General features: G+C 32.3%; 1 protein-coding gene across 2 annotated transcripts; it reads left to right on the top strand.

Annotated features, from left to right (window-relative positions):
• Positions 1-1,605: 1,605 nt before the first annotated feature.
• On the top strand, positions 1,606-19,995 carry LOC105251192 (leukocyte tyrosine kinase receptor). Of its 2 annotated transcripts, XM_011257780.3 has the most exons (25): positions 1,606-2,528; positions 6,618-7,269; positions 7,429-7,621; positions 7,715-7,842; positions 8,369-8,500; positions 8,651-8,806; positions 8,900-9,048; positions 9,715-9,881; positions 9,965-10,059; positions 10,291-10,392; positions 10,750-10,933; positions 11,203-11,350; positions 11,532-11,684; positions 11,957-12,122; positions 12,232-12,420; positions 12,657-12,905; positions 12,992-13,090; positions 13,977-14,172; positions 14,399-14,678; positions 15,737-16,029; positions 16,298-16,523; positions 16,629-16,745; positions 16,831-17,112; positions 17,635-18,090; positions 18,791-19,995. In XM_011257780.3, exons 2-25 carry the CDS (start codon positions 6,882-6,884, stop codon positions 18,836-18,838), a joined length of 4,596 nt encoding a protein of 1,531 aa, XP_011256082.1. In that variant the 5' UTR covers positions 1,606-2,528; positions 6,618-6,881; the 3' UTR covers positions 18,839-19,995. The 2 variants fall into 2 exon arrangements, with proteins under 2 accessions (XP_011256082.1, XP_011256083.1); XM_011257781.3 differs by lacking the exons at positions 1,606-2,528; positions 6,618-7,269 and having other exon boundaries at positions 7,479-7,647.
• The last annotated feature ends 788 nt before the right edge of the window (positions 19,996-20,783 follow it).

Here is a 20,783-nt window from a genome sequence, read left to right as displayed (position 1 = left end):
ATTAAGTTTGAGCACGATAAGCTTATTCTTATTTCTTTGTTTTTATCTCCCTTTCCTTCTCTCGATCTACTCTATAATTTATTATTTGTATAGTTTAATGAAAATTCTTAGGATATCGACACGGAATTATTATTATACATACCGCACGTAACGGCTGGTCATTACGGACCGTGAATGATGAACATGTGTAAAATTGTGAGAGTTATGAAATGATTTGAAAATTTAATGGTGCATTACACACAAGTCTTTATTCCGTAAATAAATTGCGTATATTCGATTTTTAATGAAAAGAAAAAAATTATGTAATATTAATTTTAAATTTTGTTTCATCATATATACATATATATATATATATATATATATATATATACATATATATATATATATATACGCACTCACACGTCTGTTTTTAGAAATATTCATATATATAAAATAAAATCTTTAAATATACTTACATGTAATTACTAATTCTCTCAATAAAACAATTTAATTCTGCAATATTGACACTATTATATAAAATTTTATTTAGTTTTAGATAATTACATTTAAGAGAGAGAGACATACACATACTACATGTATAATAAAAGCGACTGCGCTTATTCGATGGGATAATTCTCGTCAAGGATGAAGACCGGCAAACATAATAAAAGAGTGTACACATATTCCTTCGTGTATTTTTACGCCTTCTCTTTTCCATATCTCTTTTTGTCATCTCCTCTTCTTCCTCCGCTGTCTTTCATTCTTTTTACGTTTGTTTTTCCTCATCGTCTTTCTCTTTTACATCTCTTCTCTTGCTTAATCTATCTTTTCCTTCACAGTTTTACAGCGTAGTATTGTGAAAATCGAAACCAATTATTTCGCTTTAATACACGATATTTGTACTTTTTTTTTCTCATTGCATTATGTTTTTGTAACATGTAATGAAAAATGTGCGATATTTATAATTTCGATCATATTTTGTGCCGTGGGAAATTATTCAGTAGTACAGATAAAAAAATATAAAAATTTATATCTCGCATAGTATTATATATATATATATATATATATATATATATATATATATATATATTCACCATCCAAGGGTCACCCATGTAAAATATTTATATACAATTTTATATGTACATTATGTGTATCCGAGATACGTGCTTTATTCATTTATTAATATGCCAATATTCATTTTGGTGTGTCTTATCACCTAAAAAACAACGTGAAAAACAAAGCATCATTGATCCGACTGCTATTAGAGATCACGTACATACAAGAGCGAATACGAGGAATGTATCCGATTAATCGACACTAGGTTAAACTCTAATCGATTTTGGTTCGACTTACAATTAGTATCCGTTATACATTCGCGAATAATTACGCGCAACGTATCAGAGAAGATGGTTAGCAGAGTTTTGGATTGCAAATTTTTCAAAACGCGACTCCTTCGATCGCGAGATAATCATTCGCCACCTCTTCATCCCTCCGTCTACCTCTTTCTCTCTCTTCGATCTTTTCCTCTCATCCCCCGCCAGACCCGCGTTCTCGCGGGTCGTAATCTCTCCCCGTATGGTCCACGCGCGTGCGAAGAGAGAGAGAGAGAGCGTGCGCGCCGCTCCGTCGCGAAGCCCAGATTCCGGACGGAACGACACCCTGCGGTAGCCGCCGGAGGAGCCGCAATATCTCGGATATCTCGTCGACGAATCTCTCATCTCGTGGGTGAAACGCGTTAAACGCGTTAAACGTTCGGCTATCGGCTTCGTAAACGGTCTAGCTAGCGCGCGAGATCGACATTGGTGAATTAAATCTGGTCCAGGGACGACGAGAGTTTTGTCAGGAGTGTGCGAGAGTCTCGCGCGCGCGACAGCCGATCGATAGCGCCGAAAAGCGGGTGGAAAGAGCGCGACTCGATCCTTGCCGAAACGCGGTCCAGAGAATGCGAGAATCGTTCAGGGATACACTCGGTACGATATCTCTCCCTCTCGTCTCCGTACGTTGATTACACATATGTGATCGCGATGCACGCGATGTACGCGCGCACGCGTGTGTGTCTACGCACAGGCGGGATGGCATGACGCGACCTAACAATTTGCGTGCAAAATTCCAAAAGGTGTCTGGACTTTCGACGGATTCTCTCGAGAATGGAGACGGGGCGATACTATCGAGGGGCTCCGTGCTAAAGTTAAAGTTCGATCGACGCAGTTCGATCGAGTTGTTTCTCTTTTGAAGATACCGTCTTCTCCGCTGGCACTTTATACCAATCAACGTTTGTCGTGCGAGCGCATAGTTAGTGTGCCTGAGAAATTCTTAGACGCAATAAACTCGTTCGATACTCCGTTAGACAGACGTACGGATAAACCTTTCTCAATAGACTGTGGTAGCATTTATCGCGTGTCAGGTATTTGACGAGGAAAATTCATGCACCGATCATTGTCCGTGGCTCTCTCGTCAATGTGACATGTATGCTGGCGAAAAAGTCGTTTGATCACCATCGGAATTTTGGATGGTGAACCGGAAGCGGAACGAAAGGGCCTCCATCAAAAGTACGTGGTATAATATGGCACTCTTGATGTAATATATTACTATTAATTACTTTACAGCGCATACTAATCAAAATTTCAAATCCATTCATCATGTACATTTCGATAATTACGTATTTTATTTCGCGATACTAGACATAATTTTTTTTTCACAAATATTTGCAATCACGATGTAAAGTAATATATTTTTCATCCGTTAGTATAATTATACATCGAAACAATAATACAACATATATACTTTGCTCTTTTAATGACAAAAATGTAAACGAATTTAAAGTATATATAAATCACGCATCATTCATAAAGAGAAAATTGATCGTTATTTGAGTGCAACTTCATATTGTTAGGTGAGCAACATTGATATCTGTGTTGTTAAAATTGCGTTAATCTTTATCGTACTTTCGGAAGAAAAATTTTCTCCATTTTCTCCATTAATAATCGGAAACGACAAGGTTAATGGTTGGTTCGTAATCATTCCACGTAGCCTTAAATATGTTGTTTATAAGCAAATGGACATTTATTAAAATGATTCCCAAATGTTGAAAAAAATTAAAGAAACATATATTTCTTGAGAAATTCTTTAATTGTGTTTTTCAACATTGTTGAGTAGATATTTGAATATACATACATGTACACACACACACGCATATATATATATATATATATATATATATATATATATGTACACACATTGTGATTATATATATATATATATATATATATATATATATATATATATATCATAAAACAGTTAAGAAATATAAAGAAGAAATATAACATGAGAAAGATATACGTAAAAAAAAATAAGTTTTTGTTCTCGGAAATATCATGAAAGATACAAATAAGATTTTTAAAGAGATAAGTGTATATATGTGTGTGATAAAAAAAAGTTAAAATATACAATTTCATATTTTGGATCATATTTGGATCATATCTTTAAAGGCATTTCGTGTCTTGGCAATAAATATACAATCTTTTAAATGCTTCAGCTAATATAAAAAGAAAAAGAAAAGATGTATATTAGACGTTAGATGATTTTTTTAAATGATAATATCGAGAAATATATAATAAATATTACATAATTACAAATATTATCTTTACTTTACATCATTTCAAGCACAACTAGATATTGTAACAATTGGATGATAAAAAATTTCTTTATGTATAACATGTACATAGGATATATAATAAGAAAGAATATACTTATCATTTGATTCGTTACAATATCTAATTATACCTGATATGATATAGTAATGGAAAACATATTTGCAATCATGTATGTATATATTAAAATTGTTGATACGTTGTATTTTGTATTGAACTAATAAGAGCAATCGATATATGTCTCGAACAATCACCAACATTGTACATTCGAAAAATCACATGAGAGCACAACATAAATTTATCTATGCTAATACTTATTGTTAGCAATATTAATATCATTTATTTTCATAATGCAATATGTTTTTTTTCTATTTTGAGTCCATCATGGTTATTCAAAGTATTGTTTTCGTAACAAAAAACTTGTACTGTATTTATATGTTATAAAAAATTAAGCGAAATTTAGTACCGTTGCTTATAGTTGCATAAATATATGAATTTTGCAAATAACGATCTAGAAATAAACATCGGTCGATGGCTCTAGACTCTTAGAATTTGATGTGAATGGGTACTTCCGGATTACGTTACTAGGGTGATTACTTGAACGAGGGTGCGATATAACCTACGGGGAATGATTGTAGCTAAGCGACCACTCAAATCCTCCTCCGGAAAGGAGAAAGAGAGAGAGAGAGAGAGAGAGAGAGAGAGAGAGAAAATGAGAGAAGGAAGAGGGGGGGGAGGAAAGGCTGCGAAAAAAATGGAGAGCAAAATGCTTTTCTCAATTGCTGTTAACAAGACACAGACAAATTATGGCTCGGAGCTTGATATGGCAGTCTGCACGTAGTATGTTTTCGTAGTGATGCGTCTACAATACTTTTACAAACGAAATATATTAAAAGAACTCATAATCAAAAGCTTCAAATGATTGATGATTCCCGACGCCAGAATAGAATTGTAGAGTGTTATGAATAAATGGTTAACAACATGTCATAGTAATCAATTGCTGCGTGATTTTATCTCTATATTATAATGTCATATAATATATGTAATATATATAATAATATAATATATGTAATATAATATATATAATATATGGAGGGACGATAAATCTCGAAGACGGAAAAAGTTATATTGAGTTTCTAATTGCTCAGAATCGTATTTACGTTTATATTATATATTATTCTCCAATAATATTTTTCTTACTTATTTATTTGGAAAAATATTTTACCCATTTTAAATGTTAATAAAAGTCAAGTTTAATTTATACTGTATATAAATTATATATACACACGGTTAATTCAAATGAAAATATGAAAAGATGATATTTTTTTCAACTTTTTTCCTAATATGCTCCCGCACTTTACATTTTTGTACATTGTTATAGAAACAAATCGTACGTATTTGTCAATTAAAAACCGAAAATTTGTCATTTGATTCTCCTTTTTTATTTTTATGATAAAAGTGATTTTAATAAATTGTGATATCGATTGTAGTACCGATTTCGATAGCTTTGTTAAGAGAGAATTTATGATGATTTGCATAATTAATGCAAAGAATATACAAAGAATTCGAATAATTACTCTTGTCGCAGAGAAACGCCGCGAATGATTGTCAAATGCGAGCATTCAGTATACGTATAGGATCCGATCGATACTACCATGCTGACAATAGCTATTTGTTGTCAGACATATTATGATGCTTGAAAAGACAAAAAGCTTCTAAAAGATATAAAGAGAGTTAAATCGCGATTTGCTATTAAAAATTTTGTGAAACACTTTTATTTCGATCCTCATCGCAATCTCAAAATAGAGGCAAGTTGAAACATAAGATCATTGCATGTTCCGCGACAAAACTATAATACGCTCTAACAATGATAACTGCATCGCTTGCCAAATGGAAAGGACGAGAAAGAAAGCATATAGATGTAATTGATTATAGGATCAATTGTTACTTTTTGCACAAATCTCGCACTAATAAATAAATTTTAATCGTAAAATATAAAAAAAATCGTATAAAAAGGTGAACTGAATAAATACTAACAAACGTCAGATTTAGAAAAACTACAAAACTTTTTTTTAAATTACAAAAGAGATAGCTGTAAAACATTTCTAGTTGGCAATATACTCAAACAATTATCTTAAATACATTTTTATACCATTATTTATTTGTAAATCTAAATAAATCTATATCTGTTATAGATGAAATACTTGTGCATATTTTTGATTTTAAATTTCCGAAAACATTCTTCTGTACCTTAAAAAGTTAAAAAATAAAATATTATAATTAATATATATAGAACCAAATAAATAAAAATGTATTTTATTAGTTTTATAAATATTCTAGCATTAATCGCTTTTAGAATATCATATCGACGATAGAGAATGAGCATAACTTTGTCTCTGCGCACATATCGGAAATTAGGATATGTGTGCGTGTAGAGAGAGAAAGAAAGGGAAAGAGGAATCAATTAATCCACCTTCGCGGCTACATTTTATTGTATAATTCATTTCATTGTCTTTTTTCATAATTTTGCAATCTCCTCCGTATGTGTGTATGTGTATATATATATATATATATATGTGTGTGTGTGTGTGTGTGTGTGTGTGTGTGTGTGTGTGTGTGTGTGTGTGTGTGTATTGTTATTTCATTGTACGTGAAATATACGAATGTAAAATTTAATGTTACATTTGTATGTTTAATGTTACATTTTACATGCGAGCTTAAAAAAATTTACAAAGTGTGAACATGTATTCAACATTACATCAATATTGCATGAAAACACATTGTACTAGTATATAAAAATTAATATTTTAGATATATAATAATAATAATAATAATAATAATAAAACTACAAAATTTTTCAAAAAAGTTTCGTATTATATAATTATTATATAATTTAAATATATATATATATATATATATATATGTATACATATTAAATAGGTGAAATAAGATTATACGCATAACGTCAAAATATATATTTGATTTCAGTCTTATAGACAATGGAAGCTGATCATCACCGGAAAGATCCATGATGTTCAAATTCATCGTTATATATATCGTCGCAAATTTCTCATCATCGATCACGTTTTTGGATGACGCCGCCCGCTTTCAACGTTCTCTCAAAAATAAATCCACGAAAAATAACGATACTCGTAAAATCATGTCTAATATTACGCAAAGACAGAGTATGCAATATTGTGCGTGACCTTATCAGGAACTATTGAACGGTCGATTTAACAAAATCGTAGAGTAATGATTAGAGATATACGACTGAGGCTGGCGAACCCCACCGCGGATTACAATCAGGCAATTTGCACGTGTGGTCGTCGGCACGTGTCTATACATGGCGGTGGTGGCGGATTTCTGCTTCGATTCTTTTTGATTTTCTGTTGCGTCACGATAACCTGCAGTCACAAGGATAAAACATCACGTGGAATCAAGGATTTGCAGATAGCCTTGAATGGTTCGCCCCGTTTGATGGGCCACTGTGACTTGGAGACAGACTGGTCCTGCGACTGGTTTTGGCAACCACCATCTACGAATGAGCAATCTACGAATCCTATCTTTAAGAAAGTTACATCAGCATCCGGCAATCTGTCAAAATATTTTCCGACCTCGAATGCCAATAACTCCACAAACGGTACAGAAATTTTGGGTCAGTCGTACGTTTTTGCAAAAAAACGTTTCGGGATGAAATTATTATTAAATTAAATAAAAAAAGGATCGTTTTATATATATATATATATATATATATATATATATATATGTATATGTATATAAAATTGATTTGTCTTTCAAGGTTATTTTTTGTGGTTCAACGGTCCGGGAGATGCTCAAATATGGTCGAAGATAATTTTTCGCACGGGCCCGCGTTGCCACGTCCAATTCTGGCTTTATCAGGTGGAAATGGAATCCGGATTCATAAATATTATCATACAAACTAACAATGTGAGCTCAATCGCATACTCAAAACATGGGAATAATTATGTTGAGTATGTAGAAAACAAGTTGTATTCGTGTATGTATTATGATAATACAAATTTGTAGAAAAAGAAAGATTAATACTTTTAAATATTGTTCTGTAGATGGCAAAAAATGAGTTACGAGTTACGCGCAGTCGATCAACCTTATCAATTAATAATAGAAGTATACGCGCCCTACTCCAACTCGAGCGTCGGTGTTGACAATATTCGTCTAGTCAATTGTTTTCCAGGTAACTATAATAAACATATTTTAATATTGTATGTATAATGTGTGAATTAGTCGATTGAACATTTTGATCGTCATATCATACGATACGTTTGTACCTTTTTGAAATTTATGGCATTTGCATATAAAATAGTGAGCCTATTCTTCGTTTACGCATAGGTATTCGTTGTTTTTAAAATTAAGCGATGTGAAATAGTAGATTTTTAACCATATTCGAATAGTATTATCAAGTTTATTTAATACAATAGCTAATATAATAGCGTAATATTAAACGGAATACAAAGATTAGATTTGTATACAATTGCAGTAACAGTTACATCCTGTTAATTGAAAAAGAAAAGCAATTAAGTTAAAGCATAATTATTTGAAAAAATAGGCATATGATTTTGAAGGAGATTTGTATATAAAAAACGCAATTTGTATATGCAATCATAACTGAATTAATTGAAAAGATTAATTGAAAACTATTAATCGACAAAATTTAATTTAATGATTGAGAAGCGAAATAATAATTTTTCGCATCTATTTAGAATCTGTGCCGATCGGTGCCCCTTGTACGAAGGATATGTTTCGATGTAACGACGATTTCTGCTTGAATAGGACTCGTATCTGTGACTTCACAAAGGATTGCGCCGATGGTGAAGATGAAACGCTCGAGTGCGGTGTGTTAGATCAAAAATTCACATTTCCCCCTTTTTAACTTTTGTAATCCTTGTAAAACTTCCTTATGCTTCATATATGTACGTCTTTGAGAGTAGTTGCGCTAAATTTCATATAGTAAACGAAAATTTTGAAAATTTCTATATATACAGACAAAATACCCAAGAACGCAAGATGTAACTTTGAAAACGGTTGGTGTGGATGGACAAATGTTCCTGGAAGACCTTTAAATTGGACTCTTCATAAAGGTGCCACGCCGTCTGTAAGAACTGGACCTAATTACGATCATACTTATCGCAATGCAACAGGTGCGCAATTAATTTAGATCAAGCGAAGAGAGAAACGCATATGCAAAAATAATAATAATAATTTATGTTGTTATCCTTTTCCTTATTTGGCAGGAACTTATGTGTACGTGAATATGGCGACTAAAAATGCATTTGGCATGAATATTGAATATGGTAGTCGAGGCACTATCGAAAGTCCTTTATATAATCCGACACCACCTTATAGCAACGATCCAAAAAGCCTTTATTATCAATCGTGTCAAGTATGTGTTTGCAATTTTATTCTATCATTATATATTCTCCATTTTGCTTATAAATATAATATATATAATATATCAATGTAGCATCAGTTTTATTAATCTTTGCCAATGTCATTTATCGTCAATGAATCATTGAACACTAAACTGATTCAAATACTATTTTTTAAATTTAAAACGAATTAGGAATTATACATATATATGTATATATGAAATATATAAATATATATAAATTGATACTACAATATCGATATATCTCTTTATTAATTAATTTGTTGCGACGTAACATTTACTTATCGTTTAATTTTGAAATACAACACATATGTCGCAATGTCAATTGCTATATATGTATATTGTCCGGTACTGCTTATCCTTGTACTACGAATGTTGTACTACGAATGTTGTACCACGAATATTGTACTCACGATATATAAATATGAATATGATATCAAATACGAGTCTTTCTCATTCTTTTCTAAAAAATGCATTAGAAATAACCATCAAGACATTTTGCTACATCTAGTATAATGTGCACCATATCATATCTTTCGCAGAGAGATACGATATGGTATACATTATAATAGATGCAGCAAATGTATTGATGGTTATTTCTAATTTCTTATATTCTTATATCTTCAACGAATTTCTTATGAATGGCACAAACGTTTTTAGATACGCTTTTTCTATCACAAATACGGTACACATAGCGGAGCTCTTGGACTGTTTTTGGTTGAAATAAAACCATATGGAAATAGCACCACCCAATTGTGGTGGTCTTACAAAATTAATAGCGATATTTGGAACTATGAAGTAGTTGCCCTACCTGACATAAGATATAGGTAATTGTGAAAAATATAGTGACAGTTGCGTGTACATAATGCAAAATTTGATTAATTGTTACAACATCTACTACTATTTGTAGGTATGTTTTGCAATTTGAGGCGTCCAGAGGGATTTCTGCGAAAGGTGATATAGCAGTAGACGATATTTCCTTAAGTCCGGAGTGTTTTGCCATTGGTAACTTCAACAAATATATTATATCGTAAATATACGTAATTGGAGTAGTTTAAAACGCATGATCCTGCAAGGATAAAAATTATAATACTAACATATTTTGCTAACAGTTCAATAGCTAAAAATACAACTTTTCTCTTGATTAAAAAAAAAGTTGATGAAAACTTAGCATTTCAAGAAAATTTCGTGGGAAAAGAAAATTTTTTTCTTCAAACAACACATTTTCTTATTCAGGAGTTCCACCGGAAGTTGTAGGCAACTTTGATTATTACAAACCCGATATTGAATCCGAAAAAGTACCACTGCAGCATCCGGATTTCATAAATAAGACTAAAGGTATGCAAAACTGAAGCATTTAATCTTATTAAACTTGGTACATATTTATTGGTGAAATACCATTTATTTATTGTAAATATATCGCTCAAATATTTGTTATAAAATAAAATAAGATATTTTGATAGTATATATATGCGCGCGCGCGCACACACACACATACACATAAACATGTTTTGATAGAGCATTTGTCATTTACATTTGTTTAGCTTCTTAAAATTTTCCTTATTCCTTTATAATTAATAAAATATTTTGTCTGCTCTTCTTACATGTTTTCTAAAAAATATTTCCTTGTAATTGTATTCTTTAATTTTCTATACAAATTTCCTTACATCAAATTGCTTGATGCATTGCTTTCAGTCATCCGGATTACCACTTGCGGAGCTACTGGCAGAAAAGGCCCTACTATCGAGGAATGCGCCGAGGAACATAATGACACTAATGTAGAATTGATCGTGCGATCGTCAGATCAGGAGAATACAGCACCGATCTTTAATTCCAATGGAACTCAATGGTGGACTGCACCACGCGGTGAATACTACACGTTAGTAAATGTATATAAAAATATAGAATTATAACAAGAACAGTCAGTGTTTCTCGTATTAAAAATACATAAGAATTGTTTAAAGAAGTTACATTAGTACGTTTGTTATTGTGTACATATATAATTGCAAATATATATGCTATTGTATTTAATTAATCAAAGAATTATACTAGTCAGATGGCTGGTGTAAAGTAAGCGAATATGATAAATAGCATATTACGAAAAAAAGTATTTCAATCTATTCAATTAATAAATTATCTTCAAAATAGTTTAATCAGCCGTGGAGCACGAGGAGGAAAGGGCTCCGACGGTAAGGGTTACGCTTTAGGTGCTCTTGTTCGCGGTGTGATAGAACTCCAAAAAGGTGACCAATTATATTTCATAGTAGGTCAAGAGGGAACAGACGCGTGTCCCAAAGTGAGTATATATAAATATATATAAGTAAATAAAAATGTGTGCCTGAATAAATTGATAATATAACCGAGAAAAATATATTTTTACGTATAATCTTCATGTATAAAATTACCTTTTCCTCTCGGTTATACGATCAATTAGAGACAGAACTAGTATTTATATTGTTGTTTATATTATTATCCAGAATCTCGGCATGAAGACAGTCAATTGTCAATCGCCGGGTCAATCGCACGAGTCATCAGCGTCACATGGCATCTCGTCAAAAGTGCGAGAAGTGAAAAAAATCGAATTTAAGAATGGTGGTGGTGGTGGCGGTGGTGCGACAGTCATCTTTTTGGTAAATAATATTTCTTGTTGTATTTTATTCATATTACATTTATATACATCACACACAATATTTGTAAGTAAGAGAGAATAGAAATGTCTAAAGAGACAAGTCAATGTAGTGAAAGACACAGAGAGAGAGAGAGAGAGAGAGAGAGGGAGTGTGTGTGTGTGTGTGTGTGTGTATGTGTGTGTTTTTTTTCCATTATTAATAATAATACTTGTACAATAAAAATGTTACTAATTTTCTTTCATCGTGTGAGTTAATTCCTTGAATAATTGTAGCTAGAAGCCAATGGTGAACCGAAACCTATCTTAATCGCGAGTGGTGGCGGTGGTTTGGGACTGGGTCTTTCTACGGATAACAACACGGACGGATTACAACACGGACGTGGTCCCTTTCCCGCAAATAAACTTCCATCTTCTCCATCCGTTGCTTCAAAGGGTATAGGTAATTAGTCATTTGGAAAACGCATACGTACATTTCAGAACATTAAAGATTCTGATACTTTGAGTGTAACTTGAAAATATAAACTTGAAGAGAATATTATGGTTTCTAGGCGGACCTGGTGGCAGTTGGAACAGTTTGTGGAATGATTCCAATCAACAAAACCCTGCGGGAATGCCATTGATTCATGGAGGTTTGGGAGGATTTGGTTGCGAATCTGGAGACCAAGGTTACGGTAATGGAGGTTTCGGTGGAGGTGGGGGCGGTTGTCAAACAGGAGGCGGCGGTGGTGGTTATATTGGTAAATAAGAATCTTAAAGATATTCAATTTAAAAAAAAAATTAAATTTATTATTATTATTTAATTTATCCTGAATTTTTTTATTCCATTTTTATTAAAATTAGAATATAGACCGCGATAGAATTGAAAAGTTAAGTTACCTAATTAATTAAGCGATTAAAATAAATTTTGCTGATTTATGTTATAATTATAATAATTCTCAGAATTAATCTAAAAATATAACTTTATATTTTTCAGGCGGTAATGCCGGATATAAAGATTCTGGGAATGGCGAGGGTGGTTATTCGTATGCCAATCCGAATAAGCTGACTGACGTTTACTTTAAAGCTGCAGTTCATTATGGCTCGGGCGAAATTCTCATCATACCTGCGATCAGCGGCTGTGGTTGTGATTATCGTTGCGTCGCACTAGATCAGTATTTGAATAAAACCAAGTGTCTCTGTCCTCAGGGTTGGTTGCTCAGCAACGATTCTAAATCGTGTATTAGTAAGTACAACGATAATCGTAAAAGATCATCATGTTCATTATTCTATGCAAATATGAATAAAGTAAAAAATTGTTTTGAATTTTAGTGACCGATGATTTTAAGGATGCACACCAACCGTACCTAATCCCACTTATAGCCGTAATTATTGGTCTACTCGTCATTATCGGAATTTGCCTAATCTCTTGTAAGTATGCATAAAATACAACCTTATGAATATATATATATATATATATATATATATATATATATATATAAATATATAAATATACATACATTTTAGAGTATACAAACTTATAAACATATATAACTCGATAAATTAAATATATTTTTTTAATTAATTAATTTTATATGTTAAGAATTTTGAATCACATATATAATCATTAAGCGCGATTTTTTTCTAAATATATTTTTATTTAAATATTCCCCCTTCCTTCCCTTCATCGGTACAGCGAATAACATAGTTCAAAATGATTGACAAGATTTATGTAAAAATATTCAATTTCGATTTTCGATAGACTAATGACTAGCTTGTATAATTCTTTTCGTGGCTTTGTGAAGAATCTTCTTTCCAACGGTAGAACAACTTGGTTTAGATTTTTTGTAAAAATTTCGAAATCAAATCAAAATAAGGCAAATGCGTATACTTGTTGTTCAAGGATAACAAATTTCTGTTGAAAGAGAAAGAAATAGATATTAACGATTTTTAAAAGATTTATTAAAACAGTTCCATAATAAACATTTTCTAAAAGTCAAGACAAAATCTTCAGACTAGAAATTATTACACTCTATCATTAATTATCACTTAGTGTATCGATATTGGAAAAATGAATATAGAATAAAATAATTTCATAAATAAAATCTTATCTTGAAATATATAAAATGTGAGTTTCTCTTTATCTTTATTGATTATTATTGATTATATGTTTTTGCCATTTTTTATTAATTTTTTGTATGTAAATTATATGTATGTAATTTGCATAAAAGTATATATAAGTATGTATTCATGCAATTTGTATAAAATTTGTGTCATATGATGATATGCTTATTTATATTGTTGCATTTTTCGATAGATAAACGGTACAAAAGCCAACAAGAGCTTTTGCATCGCCGTCAAGTGATGTTTGGTAACGGCACAGAATTAACCGCACTACGTGCAGTATCGGATACAATGATGACTGAATTCAATCCCAACTATGAATTCGCTGGCAATCTGTATAGCTTTAAAGACTTACCGCAAATACCCCGGGATAATATAACTTTAGTAAAGTTAGTATAAATATATTTTAGCCTCTCTCTCTCAAGATTAATCAACGTCAATCAAACATATCAATTTGAATAGCTTTGCAAATAATTAAATTTGCCTCTCGCAATGTTTGCTCTCAAAATTTTAACTTTTCATAATTTTTTTTATCTAAAATTAAACATGAAATAAGATAAAGCTATCTATTTTAATTATGGAATGAAATAAAAAAGATTATTTCTTTAAATGCAGACCTCTTGGTCAAGGCGCTTTTGGCGAAGTTTTCCAAGGGGTATACAAATATAGACGTGGCGAAGAACACCCTGTTGCTGTAAAAACGCTGCCATCTTTATCCACCACACAAGCAGAAGCTGATTTCATGATGGAGGCATTAATAATGAGCAAATTTAATCATCCCAATATAGTACACTTTATCGGTGTCTCTTTTGATAAACATCCGAGATACATCGTTCTCGAATTATTAGCCGGAGGAGATCTCAAGAATTTTCTACGCGAAGAAAGGCCTCGACCAGTAAGTATTAATAACATTATCAATTTGAGAGAGCGAGAGAGAGGGAGAGAAATGACGTTAAATAATGAATATATGAATTAAGATAAAGAAAAATGTAATTGTAGAAAGTATAATTCCTCAGATTAATACGAGAATTATTAATATTAAAGATCAAGAATTTTTTGGCGATTTCGTGGCTTTCTTTTACTAATTTACTAATTTTATTTCAAAACTCTATTTTTTCCAATCAAATTAGATTTGTAGTCAAACCGAAATTTTATAAATTGTGCAACATTGAAACTATACAATGCCGGAATTAAATTTTTTTATATAATTTCCTTTTTGTCAATTTCTATTTTACGATTTATTCTCACATTAATGAAGAAATATGATAACGTCCAAACATTTCGCACCAAACATTTGTGAAAATTAATGTCATGCTATTACGCCTTAAATTGTTCCGAAATTAGATGACATTTTAAAAAGTAATTTATATATTATGAAAACACAGCTATTACAAAACCGAAAATAACAAATGAATAATGAATAGATTTTTCCGAATATACGAATAATAAAAATCATAGCTGCAGTTGGCGAGACACTAGAAATTCTTTGAAGCATTTGATTAATCAATTAAAACAAAAAGAGAAAAAATTTTTCTTCTATTCTAATTAGTTAATGCAATGCTTTGCAACATGTCTAACAACGTCTTTCCGACCACAATCTATATAATTGAAAAGAATACTAATCGATATTTTGTTTCTCTATTTTTTTATTTAAATTTCCGATCATAGAAATTATTTTTAATTATACTTAAATTAACATTAGTACTAGTCTTTATTAAGTACTAGTCTTGATATTATGAATTCTTCACTTATATTATTATTATTGTTATTATATATAAAATTAATTACTAAAACATATTATGTATATTATATTTATTACATTAGTATAATTTCTATTTATGCCAAAATATATATTAAATACTCAACAGTACCTGGATTGAGTATTTATTTAATTTTTGGAATGGAGATATGCCCGCGCGCGCATGTGTGTGTTTATATATTCTTTATTTCCAGGATCGACCTACATCATTAACAATGCTGGATCTCATCATGTGCGGCTATGATGTCGCAAACGGTTGTAAATATATGGAAGAAGCGCGTTTTATACACCGAGATATTGCCGCTAGGAATTGCTTATTGACTACTAAAGCACCAGGGCGTACCGTTAAGATCGCCGACTTCGGTATGGCCAGAGATATTTATCGAAGTGATTATTATAGGAAAGGTGGTAAAGCGATGCTGCCCATAAAGTGGATGCCACCTGAGAGCTTTTTGGATGGTATATTCACTACGAAAACCGACGTCTGGTAAGATTTCGTTACAATTTCCTTTTTTTTTTATTCAATCTCAAACCCCGTTTGCACTCTAAAAAACTGTGGCTTATTTTTTGTTGTTTATATTGTTCATTTCTCGCAAAAATTATAAAGTTTTATAGTGCAAAAAAAGTTTTAATCGATATGTAATTTTTTATATTTGAAATATAGAAGGAATATATATATATATATATATATATATATATATATATATATAATGTATTTAATAGAGGATAAAGCATAATATACAATTGATTTTTAGGGCCTTTGGTGTGCTTTTATGGGAGATTATGTCATTTGGATACATGCCCTATACCGGTTGCGCAAATCGCGAAGTCATGTCGATGGTAACATCTGGTGGCCGCCTAGAAAAACCTGCAGGATGCCCAGATCCTATTTACGGGATTATGACGCGATGCTGGCATCCACAGCCCGATGACAGGCCAAGTTTTTCCACCATCGCTGAAAGGATTGGTTATTGTTTGCAGGTGAGGATGCAAGCCAAAAATTTTTATCTATTTATTTTTTTTGTTTAAATAAACCTATTATTTAATTAATAAACTGTATGAAACGCAATGTTTTATTTTGCAAAGGATCCAGACGTAATAAACCATCCCACGCCTAATTTTGATATATTGCCGATCTGCGATCGTGAAATAACGATTATGAGACCGGATCCGGAAGCGGAATGCATTAATGTACAATCTGATGTGAGTATAGTTGTGTTAAATATTTTTATTTGATACACATATACACATACGCATGTGTAAAAAAACGTTAAACTTCGTCTAAAAGTTGGATGGATGCGGTTACATGCAACCGAGAATCATCGATCCTCGTTCCGTGGCACGTCGCGTAGGTCAAGCTGTACGTGGCACCGGCTATAATTCGGAAAACGAAAAATTAAATAGAAATTGCAAACCGCACGGCGGAATTTTTCCACGACCGGCAGAATATCGACAAGGAACATTCAGTTGCAATACGTATGACTCTAGCACGGATACTTTTGAGCAAACTTATAGCGGTGACAACAATCATGACGATGATCGTGACGACGAGATGATGGGAGATTGCAAGGTACGTGTTTGGAAAATTTATCCGCCGGATAAATTATTTTCATTGTTAATTATTTTCATTGGATAAATTATCATTTAATACAAGTTTCATTTATTATAGTCACTTCTTGCATTTAAATAAATAATGGTAGAATTTATTAGAGCTTCAAATGTCAGAGAGAGAGAGAGAGAGAGAGAGAGAGAGAGAGAGAGAGAGAGAGAGAGAGAGAGAGAGAGAGAGAGAGAGCGCGCGCATTTGTCTGATAAATAAAAAAAAATATACTAGTCTTTGTTAGTGTTTTAATAAAAGTTTTTTTGATATAATAACAATAGATGTTTTATTTTACGTTTAAAAACAATTAAAATTTATCATTGCATCTGCTTTATTTTTCTTCTTCTTTTTTTTAAAGATTGTATGGCGAAAATCTCTTTCTCTCTCAATTTGTTTAAAGTGTGTCACTTTTTTCATTATAAACAAAATTACCGGTTATTTGCTGTCGTTGTATTAATTTTTAATTTTTATAAACAAACGAACGATCCGCAGGACAAGTACAGGATCGCCCGATCGGATCAGCGGGATAACAAGATAATACATCGAATCAGCAACATCGAAGACCGCGATAACGCAGACAACGGTAATAACCGTCCAGAGAAAGAATGTCATTTGGCTGCCAATATCGATAGCGCGATAACGGATCGCAGAAATGGCAATGAGAGTACAACGACTACCGATACGAATTCCGACTCTTTGATAGCGCAATCCTCGGACACCCCGCTCGACACGACAACCACCAATTCGTCGCCCAATACGCGCGCTTGTTCACCGAGTCGTATTACCACTTTCAACGTCAACAATGTCAACGGTATGGTGAAAAAGAATACCCTGAAAGCGACATTAAGTTTGGATCCGAGCGCTCTTTGCAGAGGCACCATGCCTTACGAGAAGATTACAACGCGAACGCAACGTTCGAGCACACCGGGCAGTATGGAGCTAAGGAAGGTAATTTGATTTTTATCCTACACATTTGGTGTCCCGCAAAGTTTTTATCCGACTACGATTGTTCTCGATTTCGAAAACGCATTATGCGCGTTTAGCGCGCACACTGATCGTTTCGAATCAATCTACAATCGAAGAGTTCACTCGAAAAGGAATGTGCGTTGTAGTAATAATATTTCAAGAAATACATACAGGTTTGTAAGTCTAAAGTCTTAAAGCAATAAAACATATATATATATATATATATATATATATATATATATATATATATACACGCGAGTATGTAATTCAAAGGGAAATATTTCTTTAAAAATACCTAATGATAAAAAGTGAGAGATGTGATTGGGAATTAATATATAATGTTACACGTGCCGCGGTACATACTTTTTCCCAATTCACCTGAATTTTAACGAAATGTAAACTTCCTGCTTTTGCAATTTAATAAATTTTTAACATTTTTCAAAGATTATAAATATTTTTTTTTAAAGAAAATATCTTTTTTTTATTTTGAATACGTAGGAGACTTTTTATCTTTTATTAAAACATTTTATAAATTTAATCCCAATTTTCTAAAAGAGGTATTTATCGCAATTTTATTACAGACTTTCGCATTACATTTTTGATATAAATTCCATTTTTTGATTCAATTTCTATTAATCTTCCGCCTTGTGTATTTTACACGATACTCGCTTTTGCGATTAAGGATTCCCTGGGTCACGAACTACCGAGAGAGGAGGAGTGCTCCTGCTGAGATTTATCCGAGGGGGGTTGACGAGGCTGCTCAAAGGCCGCGATCGCGGCCGCTTGCCGGCTGCAACTGCAAAGATCGGCCACGACGACTGCGGTTACGATGGACCCGCAGCTCGTAGAACTCTCCTCGCCTACATGGACCCATGACAATGAATACTCGCGTCGTTTCTATTCCGAGGAGACCCTCCTGTGAATAGAAATCACGCTCGAAAATGGACGGATGCTTCTTTGACGCAAACCGAAGCTAGTTTGCATAGAAAAAAAGACTAATTGTAAGTCGGCAGGAGAGATTGTTAAACGAATGTAGACCAGACGTATGTATGCAAGAGAAACGACGAAAAAAAAATACCAAATACACGTAACATATTCAAACCACATAAAACGACGAGCTAGCTTATTGAGAGAAATTTTAATAACGAGATGAGACGGGAAGAAATTTATATAAATTTATCGGATATAATTACTCGTTAAATTAAGATATTTGAGCGCGAATTAATCGGAGGAAGAACTCAACTTTGTGAAAAATGCGAATGTTTATGTATGTGTGTACTTTGAAACCGCAGATAAAAATAAACAGCCTTCGGATAAATAGCATTTATTCGAGTATCTAACATTAATCGAAATAATCTGTAAAGTTTATGTAACCGGTTTTTAATTTTACGCGAAGAAAAAAAGATCTTTTTCTTACGATGTATATATACTCGACATTTAAAGATGTATTATAATAAATAAACGCGAATAGTTTTGAGAGTAAAGTATCTCTGATTGGAAACAGGCGGTTGTCATCTATATGTTTAATCGGTAAGAATAGCAATGGGATCGATTCGAATTCGGATCCGTCACGTGACTGTTGAGTAAAGTGTAATATATATCGTAATATGTAAAAGTCGATGTAAAAGTCTCCGTAGGCTGATAGTCTACTTCATGATTCATCTTTAACCAAATAAGCAACGACATAACTCGATTTTCGTCGGTACACTATCCCTATTGTAAAACGGACAACATTTTGAGTGCATCTTGGAAAGAGGGGAATAAAAAGAGCACGAGCCCTTTTTTATTTTTCTTACAATGACGACGTACTTTACGTACGCGTAGCGTATGAAAGTCAGTTACTATGTATCTATACGTGAAACGTAATAAAGGCGTTTATGAACTGTATATTTTATCATGCTTTTCTCTCTCTCTCTCTAAAACAAATTAAAAATCATTGCGAGTGAAAACAAAACTTGTTGCAAAATTACATTTGCAAATGTATTTATCCAATCATTTACACACACACAATCTCTAGATATTATTGATAATAGATATTAATGGTGGATAAATTTGATTAATTCCATCTAGGTAAATACAATGTAGGATAAAAAATAATAAGAAAAAAATGTCACAAGAATAAAAAAGAAATTTTTGAACTTTAAATACTCTTAGAAAATCTATTCAATAGCTTGAAAACAATAATGAACTTTTTATTTTTGTCATTTATTTAGCATTTATGTTTGTATTGTGTAAAGAAAATAAACTTGTACGTGGTTAATAATGTTGTAATTTATACAAACGAAAGGTATAAATTTTACTGACATTATGATTAGTAATATTAGTATTATCATTAGTATTATCTCTCTCTCTCTCTCTCTCTCTCTCTCTCTCTCTCTCTCTCTCTCTCTCTCTCTCTCTCTCTACATATATATCACACTCGCTGTTACTTCTCCGTTCTCTATCGTTTATATTTTTCGGTTACTGGCGCATTTTCAAGTAAGCTTTATCATGCATATCTCTAGCATCGCGTGCAATGACATTTTCACATCTTGGAAAGTGTCGGAGTTTTCCTAATAATGTGCCGGCGGTGGCTATATATATACCTTCGTGCACACTCATATACGAAGCATAGATAAGCGCAGTGTCGACAAGTATGCATTCGCGAATACACAGCAAAGGAAAGAAGTTGCACA

This window comes from Camponotus floridanus, unplaced genomic scaffold, assembly GCF_003227725.1.
Source record: "Camponotus floridanus strain SB8 unplaced genomic scaffold, Cflo_v7.5 scaffold16, whole genome shotgun sequence".
In the NCBI taxonomy this organism is placed as follows: domain Eukaryota; kingdom Metazoa; phylum Arthropoda; class Insecta; order Hymenoptera; family Formicidae; genus Camponotus; species Camponotus floridanus.
This window is presented reverse-complemented; position numbering and strand designations above follow the sequence as displayed.